At 38.6% G+C, this 25,695-nt stretch overlaps 1 protein-coding gene across 2 annotated transcripts in view; it reads right to left on the bottom strand.

Moving 5' to 3' along the window:
* LOC137128903 (cGMP-dependent 3',5'-cyclic phosphodiesterase) overlaps positions 1–25,695 on the bottom strand; it is a 140,549-nt gene that overhangs the window by 98,954 nt on the left and 15,900 nt on the right. Inside the window, exons 1-2 of one of the 2 annotated variants that reach the window (XM_067507575.1) lie at positions 2,637–2,819; positions 2,276–2,366 (exon numbers count right to left, since the gene is read on the bottom strand). In XM_067507575.1, coding sequence (XP_067363676.1) covers positions 2,276–2,366; positions 2,637–2,671 — 126 coding nt within the window. In that variant the 5' untranslated portion in view covers positions 2,672–2,819. Of the gene's footprint in view, positions 1–2,275; positions 2,367–2,636; positions 2,820–25,695 lie in introns of those variants that run through there. The other variant, XM_067507574.1, reaches the window with a different exon arrangement.

Raw genomic sequence — 25,695 nt, 5'->3', positions numbered from 1 at the left:
ACAGAAACACTTTTATGTAATTGCAGTCAGCAAAGAATTTTCTATTGCTCCTAACTCATTTGGGCTAAATGAAAACAAAATTTAGAGACATCTTTACAGCTAAATAATAACATGACAAATATAACAAATGCTGATAATTGTCACAAAGCCTGAGGAAGGAGGAAACGGGACAGGCAAATAAACACAAACCTGTCCCCAAGTGTTGTTGTTTTATAGGCCACACACTTGTTAATTCCCAGTGCATTGGTCGAGTGTTTAGATATATGCACGGACAGGCACAAAACAAAAATTTGCCTAATTAAAAAGAAAAAAACACCCAGCCATGTGTATTTTATGAAATACCCAAACTCCACATTTCCGTACAACACAAATTCACAAGCACGTAACAGCTACACCGAATCCCTGACGAATTAATCCTCACATCTGTTCTGCTGGAGAATGAGATGAGATTAACCTGCTGCTTTTCCTGCCTCATTGCTTCACATACATAAAAAATAAACACATGCACAAACGCACACACACGCACAGACACAAACACACACACAGCAATTTTACTTTTACTATGCTCTAGAAAGATACAAATGAAGCGGATTGACAAGACACATGCAAGGACGCAACAAAGGATTATCAGACAATGACACAAAAGCTCTTGTTGAAATCTTTGCCATAATCCATCAAACCTTTCAATCGCTGAATCATGTCTTGATCAAAAGCTTTTCGTGAAACACAACCAAAAGAAATAAAACCAACAACTTCAAAATCACCTGCGGGTTTCATTGCACAGGGTGCACATTTCCCACTACACAGTGCTGGTGACACTCAAACAACAAGTCGTTTACAAACACACACAGTCTCTAAGAGAGGAATGCAGCTGGACGAGACTTTCGCCAACGTAACTTGACTAAGGAAATGCGTATGTGGAGAGCTGACTCAGATCTGCATTAGCACTGTAATGACAGATACACACATAAACACGCAGAGACACACAGGCTCGTAAGTAAAGTTGAACAAAATTAACGAATGCGCCATCGGAATTAAAGAGTCAAAAGATGGTTGACGTTTGTAATTTAATGTCATGGAACCATGCCAATACACACACAAACATAGAGAGTATATTCTATAATGTGTATGTGTGTACTATACTTTGTATTAACTTTTGGCCTGCGACACACCACAAACAGAAAAAATGAGTATGTAATTTTTCATACAGATTATTACTTGTGTGGTTCTTTATCTCTTTCATATATAAGTGGCATTGGATTATGCGTGGGGGTTGTGTGTCATCATGTGCGCACAAGTGTCTGCATCTCTGGGTGTGTATCAGTCTAGGTAATTGGAACTGAGCAGAACATATCGACACTGGCAGCCAATCAAACATTTTTTTCTATTTGGCTGCCAACAACAATAAATCCATCTGCAATATATAAAACACAAATGCAAATGTATAAACACACACACTCGAACTAATGCTGCCTTATGGCACGTGTGAGGATGCAAGAAAGCAGCAATTTAAAATTTCAGATATCTGCTTATTTGTCACAAATATCACAAACACAAAAAAAGCAGAACAGAGCAAAATGAGATGTAGGAAAATGAAGAGAAAAATGAAATGAGCCTTACTGCTCTGGGGATTGCAGGAACAAATTGCATCAACTCAAGTGAAAAATGTAGTGATGCAAAACACACACAAACAAGCACATGACACACACAAGTTGAGAAGGTTGTACACAAGCACTCATCCGCCATTCAAACAACAAACATGTCACTGTCTTTAATTTCCTCCCTTTCATGTTTATGGCTCTTTTGTGTTTTATCGTTCCATCTTTTATCTTAGCCCACACACATGGAGCCTGTAAGCATGCACACACTCACACACACGTACACACACACACACAGGACCCACAGGGTGGTAGTAAGTATCTCATCGACTCAATTGACAGAGAAAGACACAAAACTTACCTTCACCAGAGAAAAGTTCAAAATAAGAATGGTGAGGATATAAGAAAAGGCAGGGGAACTTAAGTGTGTGTGTGTTTGTCTGCGTTTGTGTGTGTGAAAGTAAAAGAAAGAGAGAACTAGAAGGACAAGAGACTTACAGAACAATACAGAGAGTTTTAAAGGAGTGTTACGTGGTGAGTTTATCAAATAGTTGTTACAGATTTGGAAAAAACACTGAAAGGAAGAAGGCAGAGAGAAAAGGGCAAAGGGCATCATGCCTATATCATCCTGTTTTCCAGACCGCATCGACAAGAGAGAAGAGAAGAGAAAATCCTACCTGGAGTTGTTCAGACAACGTGGTGGACGGTCTGGTAGTCAGGGCTGGTGCTGAACTTTCTTCAGGACGAAGAAACACTTGCTGACCACGTCTGCAGGCATAAAAAAAAAAAGACTTAGGACCAGTGTTCGAGTTTCTGCTGTGCAAACATGAAGTCAACTGTAACATTTTGCATGATAACACGCTGGAAAATAAAGCATTTTCACACACATACACTCAACAACTTATCTTTTCCCTCAACTGAGAAATGCAGGAATCTTAAAAGTGTGTGTGAGGGAATGTAGGGGAAAAGGTGAGTGTGTTTACGTGTGTGTGTATGTGTGTGTGTGTATGTGTGTTTGCCCGCATGTTAAGTCCTTACAGGTCCTTCCCTTTCTTCCTCTCGAGCGCAGTCATGTCATCTCCACCTGTCGTACGCAGAGAGAGAGTGCTGGAGTCACACACACTTTACACACCCAGCATTGCACAGAAGCACACACTCGCGCTGGCAGGCTGAGGCACACACTGGCGCGCTAACACCACGAGCTGCAGCACATAGAGAAGTGAGTGAACACAGTCCCTCCTCTCTCCTCCCACCCCTCTCTCTCTCTCTCTCTCTCTCTCTCTCTCTCTTTGCTCCTCCTCTGGGTCTTACTGCCTCTCTCAACCCTCCCTGTGTATCACTTTATTGCTGTCAGTGTACTCTGGCAGACACTACATTTCAGGTGTGTGTACATCCTGTCTCCTATCAACTGTGGACTTCCTTTGAATCATGATGACATTCTGTTCCTGACGTTAAGCAAGTAAAAAAGACACAGGCCGGATCGGAAAATATGCACAGAATATGAATCGGTTTTGGGTAATTTAGGTGCCATTAACCTATTTTGCACACCAGTTTCCATTTATTACCTGTTCTAGACCTTTCAGTCATACCAGAAGCTTTTAATCAGAAAACTGAGTTTATCCATTTCTCAGTGGGCTTGTAGATGTTACAGTACATAATTTACATTTTTTTGTGGCCGACTTAAAACTTTTAAGCCATATACAGTATGATCATTTATGGTCAAAGGTTCTGCGGCTACTACACTGAACAGGCTGGATTTTTCCATTTTCCATTTATCATAGATTTCATAAAGTGAGGTCCTCTTGCACCATACACAGTTTAAGTATACTTCAGTAACAGAACAAAAAGAGAGTTCCTTTAAATAATTCACACATAAAATCAGATGAATCTATAGTATTTGCAATGCAAATGCTATTTTTCTACAAACTTTTGGCTCAAAGTTTCTTTGCTTCAAAAGGAAAACCACTAAATTGCCCTAATAGAAACAGAGTCGCACACAATGCCTATTTATAATCTATATAAAATGTAGTTCCACTACCACAGCTCTATACATTTTGCCAGCTAATAATTTGCTGCAAAAAATGTTTGAGCATGCTCTTGAGCCTGTCCACGATGAAATTGGTAGTGATAGGGCATGTACTGTAGGATGGAGTTGCACAGAAGGTTAAATAGCACTGTCAAGTGTTGTCCATCAATCTGACATTGAACCTCTGAGTTGTTTACTAAAAATAAGCTTGCCTGCGGCTACACACACTTACACACAATGTCAAACCATACACAGAAATTTATTAATAGAGCAGTTGTTTTAAGCAGACACTGTGCTATTGATTCTTCTCATCCAAGATTTTGATTTATTTATTATTAACTTTGAGGTTTTTTTTAAATTCATTGTTAAAAGCTCTGATAAAAGTACATGTAACAGTCACAGACTGGGACTGCTCCTCTCATTCAATCAAGGAAAGCTGCCTCGATTAACATCCTGACAACTGACGAGATACTATTAATTGTTTAGGGAAGACAATCTAAACCAAGTTCTGTTGTGAAATGTTCACTCGACGCTGATATTCTCTAAAATTAATGATGGAGCTTCAGAACTTACAGAAGTTTAAGCATAAATCAGATTCAGTGTGTGAATTATGCACAATTATCATATTGTAACAGATCTTTTAGTTTAAAATGATACAGCTTGCTTTGATTCATATTTTAATCTGTGATTATCTCATTATGAATAAAATAAACAAACTTCACCACAAAACAAACTACCATCACAATATCTTCAAAAAGGTAGCGATAAAGAGAGGTGAGCAGTTCAAAGAGCCAGCTAGTCAGAGGATGATCCATGGCTAATGGAGACATGCTCTGATATAAAATGCTGTGCTATCACAGTAGAGCCAGAGGCAGCGTTTTTTGTAAACATGGTGAAAGGTTATTTCAGTACAGCCTCTGACTGTATTGACCAGTGTTGCCTAATATCAACAGAATGATAATCAGCACTGCACACAGATGTTGTAATCAATTCTGTAGTGTATCTGTCATGGATAGAGCTCACACAGGCGCTCACAAACACCTCTCCCACACAAGCAGGACAGCAGGCCCCAACATGTAGAGCTGCAGGCACGGGTTCAAAAATACACCTGAATATTAGATGGTGCAAAGTGAATTCTCCTCCGAGAAAGACTGTTAATTCTCACCTGCTGTAAGAGTTCTGAGTAAAATGCTGAACTCAGGTTTGTGGTTATTGTTGCTGTTCATGGGTTGTGTGTGTACCTGTGTTACCTATGTTGTGGGAACTCACTTTACCTTTGGGGATAAAATGGAAGGCCCTTAAAGGTGAACCATTAACTTCAGAGTTGAAAACTTAGGGTTTAGGTGAGTGTACTGGAAGTCCCCATGAAATGAATGTCCTGAGAAGAGATGGATTGTGCATGTGTGTGTGTGTGTGTGTGTGTAGAGTTGTCCTGGCTCCCATAAAACATCAGAATGATTGAAAGCTCTAAATGTTGAAGGTGCACTCAGGGGAAGAGGGCTAATCTACATAATGGTGGAGCTATATTAATGATGCAAACACACGCGCGCACACACAAACACTGTGCGTGCGCACACACACACACGTCAATCGAACGGGAGCCTCTCTAATTCCCCACACAACCAGTTTTCTTCCTTAGAAAAAGAAACCAGATTAATAAAAAAGTAGAGCATGTTAATAATGGAATTAAAATGCTTTAAGTGAAAGATAATTATCAATACTGGTATTACAGTAGCCTCTTATATAAGTGTTTTGCTAAAAATTTCCTAATGTGATTCGCTGACTAGACTGATCTTGATAGCACAATTTTCCAGGTGACACACTACTGCTCTCCATATAAATTAACAATACCTTATTTATTTTCCTCTGCAAAAGCGAAGCTCATCATCAGCATTTTTTATTTCGCATTCTCTAAAACTAATCATCTTTGACATGAACATTTTTACAGCCTTTTATTATTAGAGTCTCATTCACTGTGACTCCACCCCAGCTTGAAAGGGATCTGTAAATCCAATGACATCCCCTTCTGTGGAACAATAGTGGTTCCCATCTGAATGTGGCTGCTTCAGAAATGTGCGCAGTGTAATGAACAATTTGCATCTGAGGAAATGGTTTTGCTGTCTAAGGAGCTGGAAAATATAAAAGCAGTTAATGCTGACGCCTGCAGTGGGAGTTTGTTAGAGTTCATCAGGAATGACCATTTGATGAAATTCTACAATTCTACAATATCAATCTATACATCTACCTACTTTATACTGTGTTAAGACTAGATGTAACATTTCATCCATACAGAACACTTTAAAGGACCTTTCATCTCTTATAAAAGAGCCTCATGTGGTTGTTTAATCTGGCTGTAAAGTAGCTATATTCTTTAAGTTTTAAGTAGGCGTGGAGCGTGAAAAAGTAAGGTTACTGGAAGGATTCCTGCTGGGGCTGTCAATGCTGAAAATCTATGTGCTCACACAACTATAAAGCGCCTTGAATAAAAGTGATCACCACATGGCGTATGATTAACAACTTAGAGAGGAGTGTCTGAGCATGTGTGTGTGTGAATATCACTTAACCTTATTGTGGCTCATAACTAATTTCCTTAAACAACACGAGCAGTAAAACAACAGCAGGAAAACGACAATGATACGCCCTGCTTTGGAAAGTCACAGAGACATACGCAATCACACACTTACGAGCTGTACTGTTTGTATTGATAACCTGTTTCAACAGAGCAGTTCATCTTACTGTGCTTAGCAAGGCATGGCACTTTGAAACAATAAATCTGAATTCAACAAGCATCTGTAATGCTGCAAACAGGATGCCGGAAAACAGCCAGTGTCCCGAATGAAGGAACATAATAGAGGAGTCTATGCTCTTTAAAACCCATGCAGTTTTTGTGCAGACTGTATTTATGGCAGGGTGTGTTAAATGGACAGCGTATCTTATTAATTTTTTTTCTTGCAGCATTCACTGCAGCAATTTTCTTCCACTGCATGATTAGCTTAAAGGTGTTTATTTTGAAATGGCAGATATCCATTTTGTGTTTTAAAATTAATTAGTTGATGTAAATATCTAAAACCTTTTGTAAACGAAGGGTTTATGATTCAAGACTTGAAAGTTTTCAAGCCCTGCACCATGTGCTTTATTTTCACAGCAATTATAGTAGTGGAGTGGGTGACTTTCTTTCATGTCAACTTAAAAATCCAGCTCTTTGTTGTAAAAAACCTTGTTGACTCCTGTGCTCTAGTGCTAAAGTATGCATTCATCATGTCATGTCCAGCGGAATACCCACACACCACAAATAATAAACCCTTCTGGCTTCTATTCATCAGAAATCACAAAGCTGCTTCACATCAACAGTTTGAGAAGCTGGTTGGTGGTTGCTATGTGAGTTAGGACGTTAGCAACCTGAACAGTTTATAAGCCAGTTTCCATACCAACATGCACTGTGTCCTAACTATAGTCAATCTCAGCAGCATCAAGAAGTGAGTAGAAATGGATGAGTGGATGAGGAAAATGAAAAGCAGGAGAGGAGAGAAAACCTTACTCCTCTATAATCCAGCATATTTGTCTGCATTTTTGCAGTTTGCAAGAAGCACAGATTTATCTGGGAGTAAACACTGACAGCAGGTTAATTTTGTCACTTTAAAGTTGGATTTTTAGAGGGACCTGATAAATGACTACTGGTGATGGGATTTTGTGGGTATTTAGCAGATGGCCTGTCTGAAATCTACATATTATCCCTCAAATGTTCATTTACCTTTAAAAGTTATGCGTGAAAAATTTGATATGTGATAACTACTTAATCAGTCAAAGGGAAGGTTCAGGGTACAAGTGGTAGATTGGATCTTTAATGCTATGAGACTGTCACTTAGCTGTGTGTGTGGAGTAATGATCATAAAACTGCCAGGGGGCTTTGGAGAGAAGATCTGTTTTTGAAAATGAGACCTAGCCAAAGAGGCCAAGACAGGTTTCTGGGGTTTCCAGCAGAAAAACTGACACATGCTCTGTTGGCTTTGATCAGATTTGAGGGATTGCTGTTTAAAAACCAGAGAGACCCTTGCCTGCAAGAGGTCGATTCTGAAACTGTAATTGTTTCTAAGGACGTTGAAATTGATCCTTTGATCCACATGAGTGCCACTGTCACTCACTGCTAATGCACAGGGGCTCTGAGGGGATTTACACCTACAGTGACATATCTCCACTGATTTAAACTAAAGGAAGAAAACGGTCCTGTCATCCTGTGATAGAATATGTGCAAATATGTTTTACAGTAAAATCAGTTTTAGTGTGAAAGACTCATGTTTGTATCCAAAATCTCTTTTCTTATTTGAATATATAGTTATGCATAAACTATATATCAGAGTAAAGTAATACATGAAAGAACTGACGACAAGTTATTTGGAGACACAGGTTATAAATCATCTGTAAGAATGTACAAACAACACCAGGCTGTTTCTTCTATGTTTAATCTGTGTGACAGTCTTACATTTAATATGCCAGATGTTGTAACTGAGAACAGCAGGCAAATGTCTGTTTTGGAGTTGTTCCTAAGGTTATCAGTATGTGAATGAATTTGTCTCACAGGTTGGTTACGAGTGCAGACTGCTAGTGTTTATGTTTGTCTAGGGTTGCAGATACTGTATGCAAAAGTGTATTTTTAACAACAACACTATGCTGTAAGGGTTTATATATAGAAAATAACAGCAAAATATATCATTTTGGTTAATTATGATCCAGTATCGCACTTGTATCCTTTTAGCACTTTAATTATTTACGAGGTATGAGGTTCAATTAAAACTAAATGAAGCAGTCACGTGAAGAAATAAAAAGCTTAAGACAATTGCAAGTGCACCAACCACAATACCTGGCAACCCAAAATGTCTTCTTTTTATTGGGTTAAAGCTAGTCTATAAGATCAATGGCCTTCGGCTTGTCCCTTCAGGGGTCGCCACAGTGGAATGTGTTCCGCACATTGATTTGGCACAAGATGTTAGGCAGGATGGCCTTCTGCCGCAACCCTCCCATTTTATCCAGACACAGAACCAGCCCACATGTGGTGGGGTGGGATTCAAACTGTCCATCAAGCATTTGTAAACTATTGACTAAGCTTTTCTAGCCATCAGAAAATACTTCAGCCATTAGTAGCACAGAGGTCAGAGCACCAATGCAAAATACATGCGAGGTGCAAACCTGTTTCTGCACTTGGTATTGTTGTGTTCACCATATTTGAAAAAGCTGCTTCTACCTCCCCACCCTCCAAAAATAAGAAAGACACAAACTATACAAACATAACTAAAGCTATAAATGTTTTTATGTGTAAAGGAGAGCTCTTCTCCTACGCTCATAGTTAGCTGTTTCCTTCCTGATGTGCTGCTGCAACAATGTTCAGGCACACACACATTTCCTTCCTTCAGCGTTCGGTTATTGCTGTTCATGTCAGAGGTGAGGGGGAAACGGTGAGCAGTGCGAGGAGCTAGTGATAAAAATCCAAAGGACAGGGAAGTGAAAGATGGATAGTGAGATGGAGGAAGAGATGGAGAGATGGAAGGAAGATGGCAAAACTGCTAATAGGAAGTTAAAGGCTGGGGGGGAAGGACCTGAACCTGTCAGTCCTCATCGGCGTGACCTGTGATGATAATGATGGTGTCAGCTAAAAAGTGTCAGCTGACATGGTTGACATGTGAAAAGAAAACACACAGAGGAATACAGCAGCAAACCCATTAATGTTTCTTCCATTTCCTTTTTCTGGTTCTTTTTCTTTCTTTGCCCAAAACTACCAACAACTAATGAGTTGTGGGCAACAAAATCCCACAGTGCCACACACTGCACTGGGCACTCTGTGGGTTCCATGTTTGTTTGACAGTGCAAACTTAACATTTGTGTGATATTTGTGTATTATAATGTGCTTGGTTTTGCATGTGCTTGTGTTGGTACTAATCAGACAGATCAGATGGAGAACGTCTGGCTATATTATTACGTTCATGACCCTTTTTTTCTTCATCTCTAATTCAATTGGTTCATCAGTTCAACCAATCAGAACCACCACATTGAGACGATCTGCTGTGAGCCAGTGTTGAACGAGCTGAATAGATGCTACAAGTGGTAATGATGATGACAATGTGGGTGCGTGTTTGTGTGTGCGTGAAATAACCATACTGACTCAGATTTGTTGCTATGGCACCCCATCTTCCTGAGGTGCAAAAATCACAGAACAATTTATATCCACAATTTCCTCTTTATAATGAAGCAGTGAATGCACTGACCCTGCCCTGCACACACTTAGATACACACAAACACACACATGCACACACACTTTCAGAAGCTTTATGGTCGCAAAGAGCATCCTTACAGACATTATAGTTTATCAAGAATAAACTGGCAACAAGCATCGGTATATGGTAACGTACTAATTAGGAAATGTGGCCTGATGTATGTTCCTTTGCAACTGAACACTGTTAAGTTCTTGAAGGTGAATAAACTCAACAAGTTAATTTTAATGACACAAAGAAAAACTTGTACTGCAATACAGGATATTGTGGCGGAATAAAATACTTAAGGAAACATTTTATTAACATGTTCAGTACCAATGGATTTGCGACTTGGCATTTAGAAAAATTGTCAAGATACCGTATGCTCTGATTTTAATAGAAAACATAATCTGGTTGTAATGACATTCCCCTAAATAATGTATTTGCATTTTCAGGGTTAAAAAAAGTCAGTGGTTCACTATTAGTGGCCTCTGTGTCAGGGGAGAATTCCTTGTGTTAACAAAGCCAACAGAGTCATGTGTTAGACGGCAGGAATTGTGAAATTCGCTTTATACATGAAATAATAATGCAAGATGTTTTACAGCCCAGATAGAGGCGGAGGGGAGTGAAGACAGACATCAGGATGTTGATGAAGGGTGTAATCCGTAACTGTAAAAAAAGTATATAGCTCCTTGACACTTTGAGATAAAACAGCAGAGCTTTGATAAGTAGGTTTGGTCAAATTAACTGCTGTTCTGGTGTTTTCATTTACATCCCATGATCACACATCCTCAGCTATTTTTTTTTATTTAAAGGCTAGTAAATATATAATTTATAGCCAATTTACTGTACGTCAGATTTTTAACCATTATCATTAAAAGCAATTCACCAATATAAATTAATTTACCTTAAGATTTCCTATTTATTGTGTCTGGATATCAAGTCAACCAACAAAGTTCCTTTTTTAAGGCAAAACAAAATGCATATTACATGCACCAGTTTTTTCAACGACAATGAGTAAATGTTGTTGATGTGGATGTTTGTTTATTTGCTAACTAACCAGTATATTTAATTTAGAGCTGAACTGTAGATCAATTAACTACAGAGGCACTGTTAAAATATGTTTTAATGAAACATCAGCAGCAGTAAAATGTAAATAAATCAGCAGATTAAATTATAATGAAAATAATCATGATTTGCAGTTATATAAGCTAATTATCTGACCTCTGTTTTGAATTATGATCATTTCATCTTCTGCCGATTAAATAGCGAATTGTTCCAGAGTTAATGGGTGCCCTGGCCGTACAGATAAAGACCTCACTGCTGGTTGAGACAAAGTGGACACAGAGAGGAGAGTATGGACAGAGAAATGTGAGTAGTGGTGGATGGAGGAAACATGGCCCTTTCATTAGTTTGAGCACAAAATGGAGCAAGTGCTTTAAAGGTAGTAAGCAGTCAACAGGTAAGTGGCATACTCTGAAGATCTGAATACACTATAGCAAATATGGATACCCCAATACATAAACACACAATATGGGCTCTCATTCATGTGATGAACACACATGAGCAACACATACTCCCTAAATCCACAGCTGTGCCTAAAAAAACAGACCTCAGTCACACATTTGACCTTACTCAGCGTTCTTACCATCTTTCTACTATATTTATATTCTAACCTTCCCTCTTCCATCCTTCCTTCTTTTCTCATTCATTTTCCGCTTAAATGTATTTCATTTTCTTCATCCCTCCACGTCTTGTTTTATCTGTTCTCCATGCAGATTTTGAAAGTCAAACAAACTAGTGCTGTTGTCAGAGTGCCCCCAAGTGTAAAAATACATCAACTACACTGTAACTAACCCTAACCCTAACCCATACTGAGCAGCTGGACCTTCTCAATAAGTTGTGCAAATCAAAAAGGTGGCATGTCTTATTTAAATGATTATGTAGGCATTAGAGCTATATTGAAATTCAGCGTATGGCTGAAATATCTGTCTGTGCTCTTTCCTTTTTATGACTCTTTCGTATATGCAAAAAAAAAAAAAAAAAAAAAAAAAAATCCCCACTGCATCTGAATTACTGCTCTCATTCTGATTTGGATTATTGTCAGGTACGAACACTTTTACATCTGCTTATGAAGACTAAGGACCAAAGTGGAAAGTTGTTTTTGACATTCTTTCTCTGGGGTGCAGTAATCATACAGCAGCCACTGCAAAGTCCAAATAACAAGCAACTTCTGCTCTGACTTCATATGAGTGCCCTGCATCAATTACAACATCGCTCCACCTCCCAAACAAGAACTTCAAAGTCTTACAAGTGTTCTCCCTCTCCCACTCTCTCTCCTACACGCACTTACACATCTCTATAAGGAATAGCAATGAGCTCATTGTTTCCATTTCAAAGGGAAGAGCCGGCCCTAAAGAGGGTAAGAATTAAACATCACATTGCCCCCAAAAAACAGGATAAATAAGACAAAGAAAGGGAAAAAGAAAAACAAGACAAGAAAGAAAGAAATGTAATCCACTGAGACTACAGTGCCAAGTAGGCCAGTTTTACAGTACCAAGACAGTTACTGTGACAATCTGTCCTTCCTTCTACTATTTCTTTCCTGCTTCTGTTACAGTCCCATCTCTGTGGCTTTTCATCTCAGATGACTCTGACTGACTATGAAATAAGTGTAAGATTGTGTGTGATGAGCAGAATGTGTCTATTCACAGCACAAATACATGCCTCGTGTGTGTGTGTGTGTGGGGGGGGGGGTGCGTGTGTGTGTGTGTGTGTGTTGTTTCTGAACTTTACTCTAGTCTCTCTGTAACAGTGTGTGATGCTGAGTTGGAGGTGGAATGATTTCGACAATATATGTAATTTTATATCACATTTACAATATGTACATTATAGATATAGAATCCTAAAAATTGTCTTTTGAAAACTGTCATTAAACAAAATTATTTACACAAAATGTACTAATTTACATAAAAAATCTTGCAAGGAAAATATGGGTTTTCCATTGTAATCATCAAATTTACAGTACCTATCATTTTGGGAAGAAGTGGTTTAACAAAACCACAAATACACTGTATCAGTCAAAAGTTGTACACAATTTTTCATCAAATGTGTGTCCAAATTAAAGGCTGTTACAGATTACATTTTAAGAGTACCATTCCCAATCCTGCACATCACAGAGATTAAAGGATAAGAGATGTGTTTGTGCTCCACGATTAAAACACTTTATCTCATGATTACTGCAGCCAGGCCCTGCTCATAGCACTCAGTACTACAGCTCTGGCAAAGTGTGATAGGGAAAGTGGATAAGTGTGTGTGTGTGTGTGTGTGTGTCTGTGTGTGTTTGTGTGTGTCAGTGTGTGTGTTTGTGTGTGTGTCTGTCTGTGTGTGTGTGCGTGCACCCAGTGCAGGCATGTGTGTGTGTATGTAGCACTCTAAGCAGCTATGCTGTCTGTCCAATCTCGCCAGCACTGCTGAGGAAATCAGAAATCATTTTCTCTCCAATTTTCCTCACCTGTCATCTTTCCCCTCTTCCTCCTCTGCTCATCTTTAACACTTTCTTTCTCTCTCTTTTGTTCTCACTCTTACAGACGTAACTGGAGCGGATTCTATTTTCTGTTGTTAACACGGTGTACACATAGATGTTTCTTCGGTATTTGATGGGATTGCCACAGAATGATTTGTTTCTGTCATTTGTGACCCTGTTCAATATCTGACTCGTCTCAGTCTCAACACCTGTCTTCACAAACACACTCAATTGCTGAGTTACAGAGAAGCAAACATACACATCCACACAAACACAAATGCATTAGACACACAGTAAACAAAGTTAACACATACATGCACAAACAATTACAACCACACAGATCTATATGTAGTCACACACTAGAACTGACCAAATGGGAAACACTGCCATTATCAGCCCAAGAGGCATGTATTTAGAATGACAAGATGAATACACTGACACACACACAATGAGGATGCACTGATGCGAACAATTTCAATTCACAGCAGACATCATTATGCCACAAAGGTCAACCTTTACTTCTCTCTCTGTGTGTGACACATGCACACAAAAGACCACACACGACACAAAAAAATTATAATTACGCACACAACTCTCCCATGACTGTACACGCACACACACACACATGCAGGCACCTTCATCTTTACCAAAGCTACTGATCATAAGGATGAGAAAAGCAGCGCTAGAAACCTGCTGTCGCCATGGTAACACGGTCATAACAATCTCCTCTTTTCCTTGTGAAAACAGACCTCATTCTCTTCTGAATTCTTCCTTTATCTCCCCCTTCTGAGTCTCTCTTTCTTTCCATAATGATTCTTGATCTCCTTTCTCTTCATCACCACCGTCTGTCCTCTATCTTCCTTCACATGATGAAATCCTATTCCTTCATCCTCCACTGTTTCTCTCCATTACTGTCACAACTCTCCACTTTTCCAACTTTTCCACGTTCAGCATGCCTTTCTGCCTTGTTACACTCTTCTCCCTCTTCAATCTCATACACGCACTTTCAGGTCTGAAGCCAAACAGCAGTGAAGCAGTGTAGCAGTGAAAACATATGTAATACCAAGAAAGCAATTGTAAAAAGATGTAAAGACAATATGGGAAGGACAGTCTCTTAAATCCAAATGGCATTATTAGAGCAAAATCCATAGTCTGCAAGCATTCAGTATAGAATGTGAAGTTGTCCGGTCTTGTCAAAATGCAATGAAGTGCATTACAGCAATATGCAATATGCAATATGTGGCCATTTTCACTACAACAATGCTTAAAACAAAATTCATGTGACTTACGTCTATGTGGCAGAATGATGCCGTTAACATTCTGCCACATTTCTAACGTTACAAGGCATAAATAAATAATATAAATATCATATAAAAATCATAAATGAATTAAAAAAAGAGTGAATAAACAAACATTGCTAAAATATGTCAGAATTCGTAAACCAAAAGTGAAAACAGGCTTGAATATAATGTATCTACAAATGTATAAATGCATTGCACACTTTAGACTTTACAATGAAAGGAGCAACACTCAAGAAATCTGCAGGTTCATCCATTCTGCATATAAAGAGTTTTAAAGATGTTATAGTAATACAATGAACCAGAATAAATCATTTAAAGTAAAGACGATTTAGTCTTGTTCATTTTATTACTATAACATGTGTTCAAAACAAATTCCATTTCCTTGATTTTATCAGATGCAGAATGGATACACCTGCACAAATGCTACAGTACTGTTCTTAATCCCACCACAGTGAATGCATGTTTGTCACAAGAAAAACAAAAATGATTGACATGTAAAAGAATCAGTGCTAGGATTCTGCCGGTATGCACTGGTTAAGCACCGGTTATTGGGATAAAATCTTATTCTTTGGTGTACCAGGACATTAAAATAGGTTTTACCTGCTGGCTGAAATTTGCACACAGATAAAGCAAAAAGCTAAACCCTCAGCCTACTGGCAATATGTTAAAACTTGAATTTCAAGAAGGATAGCATCACTCACTCTGCTATTGCATATCAGTCGATCAAACAATATGCTCTTATATGATCACTGCCCCAAACATTTCTTTCTTCTCGCCACCTCTGGTACTGAACTCTGGCAGAGGAGGCCCTGTTGATTTACACATTGATTATTGACACAATTTTTTTATCCACAGCTAATTTTCATTGTATAAAACATTTCTCCATCTGAAGGCATTAGGCTGATTATGCTTTTGCACAGTGAAGCTACATGAGACCATCTACTGTGTTTACCTGGATCAAGTAAAACTAACAAAATAATGCAACAACATAACCACATTTCTTTACACTCATGTTTTCTCTTTGATATGGCTCATTAAATGTGTATTTCAACCCTAGTTCCACCTTTCTTGACACTTCTTCAGTGATCAGGGACAAATACAGTTGTAGGATGATACTGTCGTGATGTGATAGTAAAACATGAGTAGTGTATAAATAAAACTCTAAAAGCATCGGATAAGAAAGCCTAAACAGCTTTAACCATTCAGTTAATTCCTTTAATAACACCTCTTTTCCCACCTCATCTAAAAAACTGCACTTTTTTCATTTTATGCACTGTACAAGATGAACCACTCTGCATTGCACAAGCCATATCTGTGACTCTACTGAAACTGTTCCAGTTTCCCCTAGCCAGGTACTCAGAGGAAAGTATGTTTCTTTCATTTGAGGCCAAGGACACTTGACATGTTGGAGCTTTTGCTCCCTCACAGGAGGACAGACAGGCTGGAAGACCAGTCTCTATAGAGAGAAAACAGCAGAAAACATGAGAGAGAAACACAGCGCAAAGACAATTTTATGTTAACAATATAATGTCCCAACAGAATTCACTGAAGTCAGCATGTTTAGTATTGTGAATCCTTCAAACATATTTTCTGATAGAAGCCAGTGTAGCTACATATTGGACATTAGCTGACACAAGGGTTAGGATCAGTGTTAACACCCGCAGCTGTTGGATGACACTGGAAAGAAGCTTGACGGACAGCAGAGTCAAGACTCTGAGCCATGTCAAATCCAATGGATTTTGCTCGGCTCTCATTTTGATTTGCATACAAGTGATTCGACTGCCAAATATGAGGCTTTGTAACTTTCCAGATAGTGAGAACTGGAGGCACTGCTGATGCACGTCTTGCAGGTTCAAAACAATCAAACTGCCCCTGTGCATTCTCAAGCCTCAAGTTTGCAGGCTAACATCCTCTCATATTTATTTAGCTTTCCCTCAAAAGTTTTCTTGTCATCCCCTTTGTGCAAAAGAAAAAATGCCCATTTCTAAAAACTACTGTGCACTTTATGTTTTCCAATTTGAAAACAGCTTAAACGTGGATGTAGTATTTAAAGCAAAAATTCCATTGCTTATCCTGCTTTTTACCCTACCCACTGACAATTACCTGCATCAGGTTTGTTCCGTCAATCAGAAGCTAGAATATACCAAGTTGATTTGTCTTCCTCCAATCAATCTTAATCTAGATGGAATTGCTGGAAAACTATGAGGGCATTGTTTCCTGAGGACCGGGGTTGGGACTCTCGTGTTCAAAGTATGATATAAGGCAACTTCTTTCACTAAATTACAACAATTTAACCATTTAAAGCAGGCAATTCACTACTTTCGCAAAAGTTTAAAGTGCCATGGTTAAGAAAATGTTAAAATGTAGCTAAGACATGTCAGAAACTCTGTGTTTAAATACAGTAAGAGTAACTATGAAGACTACAGACAGTGACAGCATCTGAGTTAACAGTGCTAGTGAGGCCTCTAAATGCTGCACGGAGGGAGCACTCGGAGGGCAAAGCTAAGAGCACCAAAAGATAGAAAATATTTTGACTGATTTATAACTGTGTTACCAATATTAAAATTCTGGCGACTTTTTTAGGGTAAAAGATGAAAAGGTGGATGCAGCGCCTACGTTTGACCTCAACTACACAAAATAAACTGTTGCTCTGCTTTGAACTCACTGAAATCAGTTAGGAAATGTGTGATGACTTTGTATGTAAACTGATATGTAAATGTGTGTGTATCTGTATTGTGTGTGTATGTGTGTGTGTGTGTGTATGTCTGTGAACAGTGTGATAAACATTGCTCCTGAATTTCGTCTTTAAAGTTGGATAAACTCTCTCTCTCTTTTCCCTCTGTTATCTTTTCTCTTCTCTCCCTCTTCCTTCATTCTACTTTACTATGTCTCTCTTTCTTGTCTCTCACTCCCACTCTTTAATCCCCTCACCCACCTCCTCACTCTCATATGTACTGTCTAATTACTTAGTTGACATTCTCAGCCAGAGCAACTTACATTAATGCACAGAGTGGAATAAGTGAAAGCTCATCTGCAAACATCAATGGCAGCTATGACATGCTGCAGTACACACCTTTACTTTACTGCAGATAAATGAGAGCAGATGTCCAAACACAAATCATGGCTGGATTAGCACAACACCCTTTGCTGTAGAGAGAGTTCCTTATAAGGATGAAATACCATTTTCATCAATAGAACAGCACATTAATAATGACCTCCAGTTAGGCCTAATGCCAAGAGGACACTCATATCTTCCTGTGGCTGACTGAAAGGTGTGGCTAAATGGGCTCAAGTAAACTAAATGCTCAACTAAAGTATACATATTTTCTTTTCTTTTTCATTTTTGCCTTATTTGACAATTTTAAAGACAGACAGGAAACATAGGGAAGAAGAACACATGACTAACAACAAGTCCCCAGTCATGGTCAAAACAGGGACATGGCAGTCATCTAAAATGCAATGCAACCACTTTGTAAAACAAAATACTATAAGTTTCCTGTGAGTGCCTTCCAAACTCATGCAACCTTCCCAAACAACGACTCATTTGCTGCCTTTATGAAAACTTTAGGCAACTAAAACTATTTGATTGTAGCTCAGAAAAGGTCATAGCCATTAGGGAAAGATCACCATCACTGTTACATTGTCCCGCGTGTCAAAGTCACACACTTTGTATCCCAAAACCATGAACCTCCTCCTTAAGGACTGTTACACACCAAGCTCACGTCAAAGAATTGGTGGCAATCAAAACCAACCAAATTCCATGTCAAACTGTGTCAAATTGTGTCTCGACCGACAAAAGGCACTTGAACACACCATAGCTGATGGGTAGAGATTTAGCTTGTCATGCACACCAAATCTTCAGACGAACATCTGATTAGCGACAATGGGGTGGGACACAAAAAAGTAAACTAGGCTGATGGGCATTCACTGTACATGCCCACAAAATCCTGAGAGGCAAATTAGCACCACCTGTGTGCTACAGTGGGTGCTGTATGGATATGGCTTATGTCGGAGTAAATGGTCTCTTTCCTTTTCTTTCAATAGTACGGACCACTGTGCAAATGCAGCATTTTTCTGACTCACACAGGTAAAGAGCCTAGTATTGATGTACTATTAATGTAGTTACTTGTTTTTTTTTTTTAGAAGTTTTTTGTAGAAGTTCATTACTAATACATACTGGGCACAAACAACCAGCGAATCGCTATATACTTAATTAGTGTTAATATTGAAGTCTGTCAATAGTTTGTTGACATCTGTTCCTTTTGACCAAATCAGAGACATCACCACTGTCAGAAACTCCTATTTTTCTTGCTCAGTATTACAAGTCGGAGCTGTGGATGAGAAGGAAAGAAGGAAGATAAGAACGCAAAACATGGATGACTCAAGTCTGTCTGGTTTGGGGAGCAGTTAAACACGTCAGAGAGGGAATACTGTCACATCACTTCACTGTTTTCTGTACGGTTTTATTTGGTTTTAAATTAATGTTTTTAACTCAAGGTGTTTCACAGCTTAAGAAAAATCCTGTTTTTGATTTGGACTGAGCATAGCATCTGTTCAGTTTGTCTTGAAGCAGCTGCCAATGTGACAGATGAAAGAAAGATTTAAACTCAGGGAGAAATTTGCAAGACTACATTCATTAGTTCCAGATTATGTTTTGAAAACATATTTTCAATTTCAGTAATGTCTGTGTGCAGAATATTTACAAGGGCAAAGTTTATAACTTTATAGTTCTCCAACCGGCTTTAAAGTACACTGTCAAGTTTTGTCAGTAAAGGTTCTTAGTCATCCAGGTGTGGTTATCCGGAAATTGAGTCACATGAACTGGGTTGCCTTTTCTGGATTGGAAACATTTTTGCTATTCATTCATCAAGCTTTCAGTCTTTACATCTGTCTAAACTTTTAATGGATTTACCTCTGAGAGAAACAACCAAATGGTTGTGCCATGACTCTCAAAACTATTTTATTTAGGGTTAGAGTTAGCAAACAGAGTTTGTCATCCTGCTTTTCCTGAGCTCCCAAACATGATATAATCAGAACTCCTAATGAGGAAAAACTCCTTCGGGTAATGTCATCTGGAGGAGTTCTTCAGCTAGAAGCAGAGTAATATTTTAATATAGTTAAGTCAGATGGAGGTTCAAAAGCATTTATGTACATTTAAACCCTAAACTAGCTCCATAGAAAGCAAGTTAAAAATGGGTGAAGTTGGCTTTTAAACAGCAGCTTAAACTCCCCTGAGTCATGTTTCCATACAAAATCATACTGAAGCTGTTTGTCACTACAATAAACACAGGACATTTAGGTCGACTGCACTTTAGAATCATCTTTCTTTCACTTTATCATAAATATTCTGCTATGATTTTCTATTTTAGTATGGGTAAATGCATGGAATTTACTATCATTCTGCTTTGGATAGCATTTGCAGATGATAGAATGTGAAAAACAAAGAGCTCATGGAAATTGGAATATGTGGTCATTGAAAGCTATTTCTTTTTAAAGCAATATAAAATAATTTAGAGTTTGGTCCACTTAGACTTTGGCTTTACTATATGTGTGGAGAGTTTTGACAATGTGATAGTTGCATGATTGCAATTTTTAAAAAAATAATAACAATGAAAGAAAATTGATGAAACTTGATAAGGAGCAACAGAGGAGAGGCCTCATCCAGGATGGAGTATGCAATAAAAGGGTGTACACAGCAACAAAGAAGATACATTAGAGATTATGTCTCTGTAACCACTGGCTGTGTTTCAACTCTATGCAACAGCCGTACCACATTAATTTGTATATTGCACAAATCTGAGACGTCTGAGATGTCATTTTATCTGGTTTACAACATTATTACTTTCATTAGTGTTTTATGTTGATATGGCACAGAGACACACAGTGTAATCTTTGCTAGTGACACATCTGGTTGGGTTTGAAACATTTGATCACTTATTGGAAACCCGCTATGCTGAACAGGAGTGTGTAAACATATCTATAATACTTAATACATCCCCCCCCACCCCCCCACCCCCCATAGAAACATATGGTTTCCCATCACTGCCATTGTACAGCTCATCCTGTAAATACCACAATTATACACAGTAGCACTTAATGACAGAGTATTCTTTTTCAAGATAACAAAACAATAACAATAAGAGAGATAAAAGAGATTTTAAAAGTGTAATTACACAAACATATGACTAACAGAATAATATCTACTAAGAAACAATATCAGCATCAATAATACTGTCATTCAGAATTTTGTATGTATGCTACGTTGCACTAATGAATGTAATTCAGAACAGATCATTATGCTGTTTTGCATCTATTGATGGAACTGTCTATAGTAAATTTCCATCTCTTCTCCAAACTGACTTTTCTCTACACCACGTTTATACAATTTCTATAAACAAAAATTAGGCCCATCAGAATTTAATGTGCATGTAAACACATTCACCACCCATGTAATCTTGCTCAAAGCTGCAATTATGTGTTCACACATTGAAGCCGACCTTAAAACAGTTACATGCATGAACATATGCTGTACTATAATTACTACCACAGAGGCAATCAAACACCACATATGCACATACAGTAAACGCCATGCCTAATCTTACTGCGCATAATGAATAGATAGTAACAGATAGAAAAGGTGTGTGTGTGCATGTGTGTGTTTGTGTTTGCTTGTCTGAGTAAACAGTGTGGTGGTGTTTGGAGTGATAAGTCTTCCGGTCCACTATTGAATCAGTTCCTGTGTGACGCTGAAGATAAGACAGCAACACCTCTGTGTATACACACATGCATCAATATCACACATAGACATACTGTATAATGTATCACTTTTATAGGTATACACGCACACACACACAAACACACATGCACACAAACATACACACACACCAAACTTTACTTTGCATTCTCACAGTGACCTCTAGGTAAGAGCAAAAAATTTAGCTCTCTGGATAAATAACAACTTCATCACTATACACATCATAGTTAAAACTACACCTGTATAAATTATTTCTAGTAACCATTATGAGTCCGTTTTGTTTCATGTTATCAATCCTCCACATGTTCCTCTCATTCTAAAAAAATCCCTGGTTGCGGAGGCACACTCTGCATATTGACTGGGTTGATTGACTGGGGAGTCAACTGTTTATCCTCCTGTCTCTGGGCCACAGCTTCGTTCACGGTCTCCACTTCTGCATTATCTTCTGAGGCCGAGTTTCCACATCTCTTCGTGGTGGAAAAACTGGATTTAAAAGAGGTACTTAACAAAGCATGAGCCATATTGTTACCTCAACACAGACTTTACCATTGTGCTATTGACATTCCCTATGGTTTAGTCCTCTTAGAGGCTGGTTGTATTCCCTCTCCATGCTTGATCAAGAGGCTCTGGAGAAATAGATTTCAGAGTCTCATCCGACATTCATCTTCTCTAGCGGGAGCCGGGTTTTCCTTTATTGGGAAGAAGGATGGCATTTTTTGCCTGTGCTTTGACTTCTGAGGTCTTAATGACAGTACCCTTAAGAACAGGTATCCTTTCCCACTAATCTCCACCGCCTTTGAACTTGTGCAGGGAGCCACCATCTAAATTGGACCTGTGTAATGCATACTGTGCAACCATTTCTGCATTAATGATAAAAAACAGCCTTTTGTACCCCCTATGGACATTGCTATGCCCCTCAGGTTGACCAACACCCCTGTTTTTTTCTAGGGCTTGGTTAATGTTGTTCAAAAACATTTTTATTGCTAAATAATGAACTTTGAACAGGAAGTGTGGATTGTGGAATCTGGGGGTAATTCTGATTCATGCTAATGCCTTTTGACCTACAAGGCCAGCTCCTTATAGGACTATTATCTGTAGCAAGAAATGATAGAAATGACCAAAAAGAATTGTTGATTGGTTAAAAAAATGCTGTATTTTCTTAAAGTTGCTTTTCAAGTTGATTGGATTTGAACAGACAAAAGATTCTCAAGCCTTTCTAAATGACACATTCAGTTGATTAAGTTGTAAGTTCACTTTACTGTCTCAAACAGGCATGTTGTCATAAACGTCAAGTTCGGACAGTTCTAAACACAATAATAAAGAAAAATTGATGTCTGAATATTTATTCCCTATTGAGGCTCTACACAGTTATTGAGTAAATGAGACAAAAACAAAGCTGCAGTATAACAGATCTCACGTGATCATAAAACATCGATGACCACCTGTTGGCATCAGCGTAGTGTTTCACTCTCAGCATGACAAGACAATTCAGCTTAATTTGCATTTGGATGAACCTGACATTTGACCTTTACTCCCTACCAGATAAAGTTTCACATTTTGCTTATGCAACATTCAAGATGCTTGGTAAAAACAGAACTGATTTACCTCTGGTAAGTTAGATTAAAATGAAACACACATTATGACTACTATAAATTTCACTCATGACTTATTTTGTAAGGATAATGACCTGCGCAATTCTTGGAGAAAATGTATTTATAGGTATATCTTTGCTACCTTTGCTGAACAAGACTGTAACAGGCAGGGAGACATTAATGTTTGAGAAATAACAGTAAGGAATATAAAAAGGGACAAGACTTTATTTGATCAAATCAAATAAAGATCAAATCAAATAAAGAAAGGGAAAATAAAGAATGAACAGTAAGTAAAAAGGAAGACACAATACAAGAGAGACTATCAGGGAACAGGGGGAGCCAAAGTTTAATAAGCAACTCCAGAACAATAAAATAAGGAAGATAACACCCACACAGTGATCTTGTACACACACACACACACACAGAGTGTAGAGGAGTAAATGGAGCAGTGAGGAGAACTCCCAAAGAGACATGAACAGAGAAGGTGTTAGATGAGGGCTACCAGAATTGACAGAGTGTATCCATAAACACACTGTCACGCACAAAGGCTTTTCTACACATTCACTTACACGCACATACACATAAATGAGCACTCACACACCTTTAGCCAAACACACATGCTGATTATATGCACGGATATGCTGACATTTAATCCAGTACCCCTTACAGTGCTAACATGATTTTTCATGGCAAGGTAATTAAGCAACTCAGGAACCTGTAGACAGTCACATGGTGTCTCTCTCTCTCTTACTCACACATGCAGAAAACACAATCTTGAACACACAAGCACAACTCAATGAGTCCAGTTAAGCTTTATCTCTTTAACATTGTACTCTTCATAAACAATGACAAAAAGAAAAAGCTTGCCCGAGGGCATCCCGTGTGCATGCATGTAATAAAATCTGTAGTTAAGCAGCCAATTAGACCTTTAATTAGACCTCTCTCTCTAAAAGTGGAGCAGCTTACTCCTTTTATCCTTCTGCTTAAATCACTGTACAACAGCCTATTTAATGTGGATGCATCTTAGTGTGTGAGAGGAATCTGCCAGCGTCTCTTTGCTGGAGCTAAGCTTCTGACATTATTGCTGTGATATGTGACGGCATTTTAAGAAAAAGCGACTGGAATGACAAGAATGAAATATAATGAAGGTCAATGAAGGTTAATAGCGAACCACAAAGCCCCCTAATAACATTTTATAGGCAGGACCACAAACTCACACTCTCTCAAACACACATGGACAATTACAAACTCACACAAAATCTCTATCTGGCTCACACACACGCACACACACAGTGACATTTCAGAGGTTAATAGTGTGCTCAAAAGCTTTATGCTCCAAGTCATTTGTCAACATTAGCTTCCTAAAAGGGACAGTTCACTGATATGCAAGGGACTGGCATTTTACACAGTCAGAGCATTCATTATTAATAGCTGTCGTGGAATTATAGATGTAGGCAGGGAGGGAGGGAGATTAAGAGAGAGACAGCGAGCATCACAAATTCAGGATCAGGATCTCCTCAAAATATCAAACATTCATTAATCCCTACATTAAATTAATTTTCATATACAGGAGATTTTTTTGTTTTTTCTCTACATATCTGTAAAGTCTTGAAATTATAATGTAAAGTGCTTTTAGATGGCTCCGTTGTTAATTGGTGCATTTGTATTCATCAATAGGCGATGTAGTATCCAATCAGCAAAAAGCTGATGGAGGCCTGATCTGAGTCATATGTAGCTCATTCATTTCAGACAGGTCACTCACACTGTGGTCCCTTACCCTCTTCTCACCTGTGTAAAAATAACAGATGGATCTAGCTTCTAATTGCGATATTGTCTGTTTGGCATCTCTGTATTCTAGTTTCCTAGTATGATTTTCCTTGTTTACCCTTTACCTCTGCTAACTGTTTTTTAGCCCAGTCTGCCTCACCCAGATTTCTGCCTCCACTTAGTTTGGTACCTACCAACCTGGCGTACCCATCTGCCTGCATGACAATCTACTTTGCTCATGCTGATGCGGTGTGAGTGGATATTTAGCTACAGTAGTAGGAATAAATTAGTTACACCTGATTAAATAGACCCTCAAGCTTTGGATGAAACACTGTAGATCATGAATATGGAACATGTGACAGTAAAAGACCTCTCATGCCTCCCAGAACTTTCCAGTGTGTGTCTCTACTCTAATAGTCTGTTGTCAGTCAATTAGGTTCCTCTCCTCTTTTCTATAATGAGTCTGTGTGTCCTTCCTTTGGGAAGCTGATGGAAGACACACCTAGCAGCTGGCTTCACGAGATCAACACAGTCACCATTAACACACACACACAGTCATATCAACAGGAAACAATTTGGCAGCTTATTGGGCAAACTGGTGGTTATTGGACAATATCCTGCAAGGGTCATCTAATACCAGCATCAGCTACAACAAACACCACCCTTTCCACATCACATCTAATGTCTAATTGCAAACATTATAAAGCAATATACCATGACCATGGAAAATACTGGTTTCTGATTGGCTGCCAGATGTCTGTAAAACATTTCCAGGCAGTTGAAATCATGCACAAGGTAGGCCTATAATAAACAGCGTATAACCATAGCAACAGTACAGCTGCTTCACCTTATCCCTGCTGTGAGTGGTAACATGGTTTTCGGTTTCCTG

This window comes from Channa argus, chromosome 6, assembly GCF_033026475.1.
Source record: "Channa argus isolate prfri chromosome 6, Channa argus male v1.0, whole genome shotgun sequence".
In the NCBI taxonomy this organism is placed as follows: Eukaryota; Metazoa; Chordata; class Actinopteri; order Anabantiformes; family Channidae; genus Channa; species Channa argus.
Note: the sequence above shows the minus strand (reverse complement) of the source record. Positions and strands in the feature narration are given on the sequence as shown.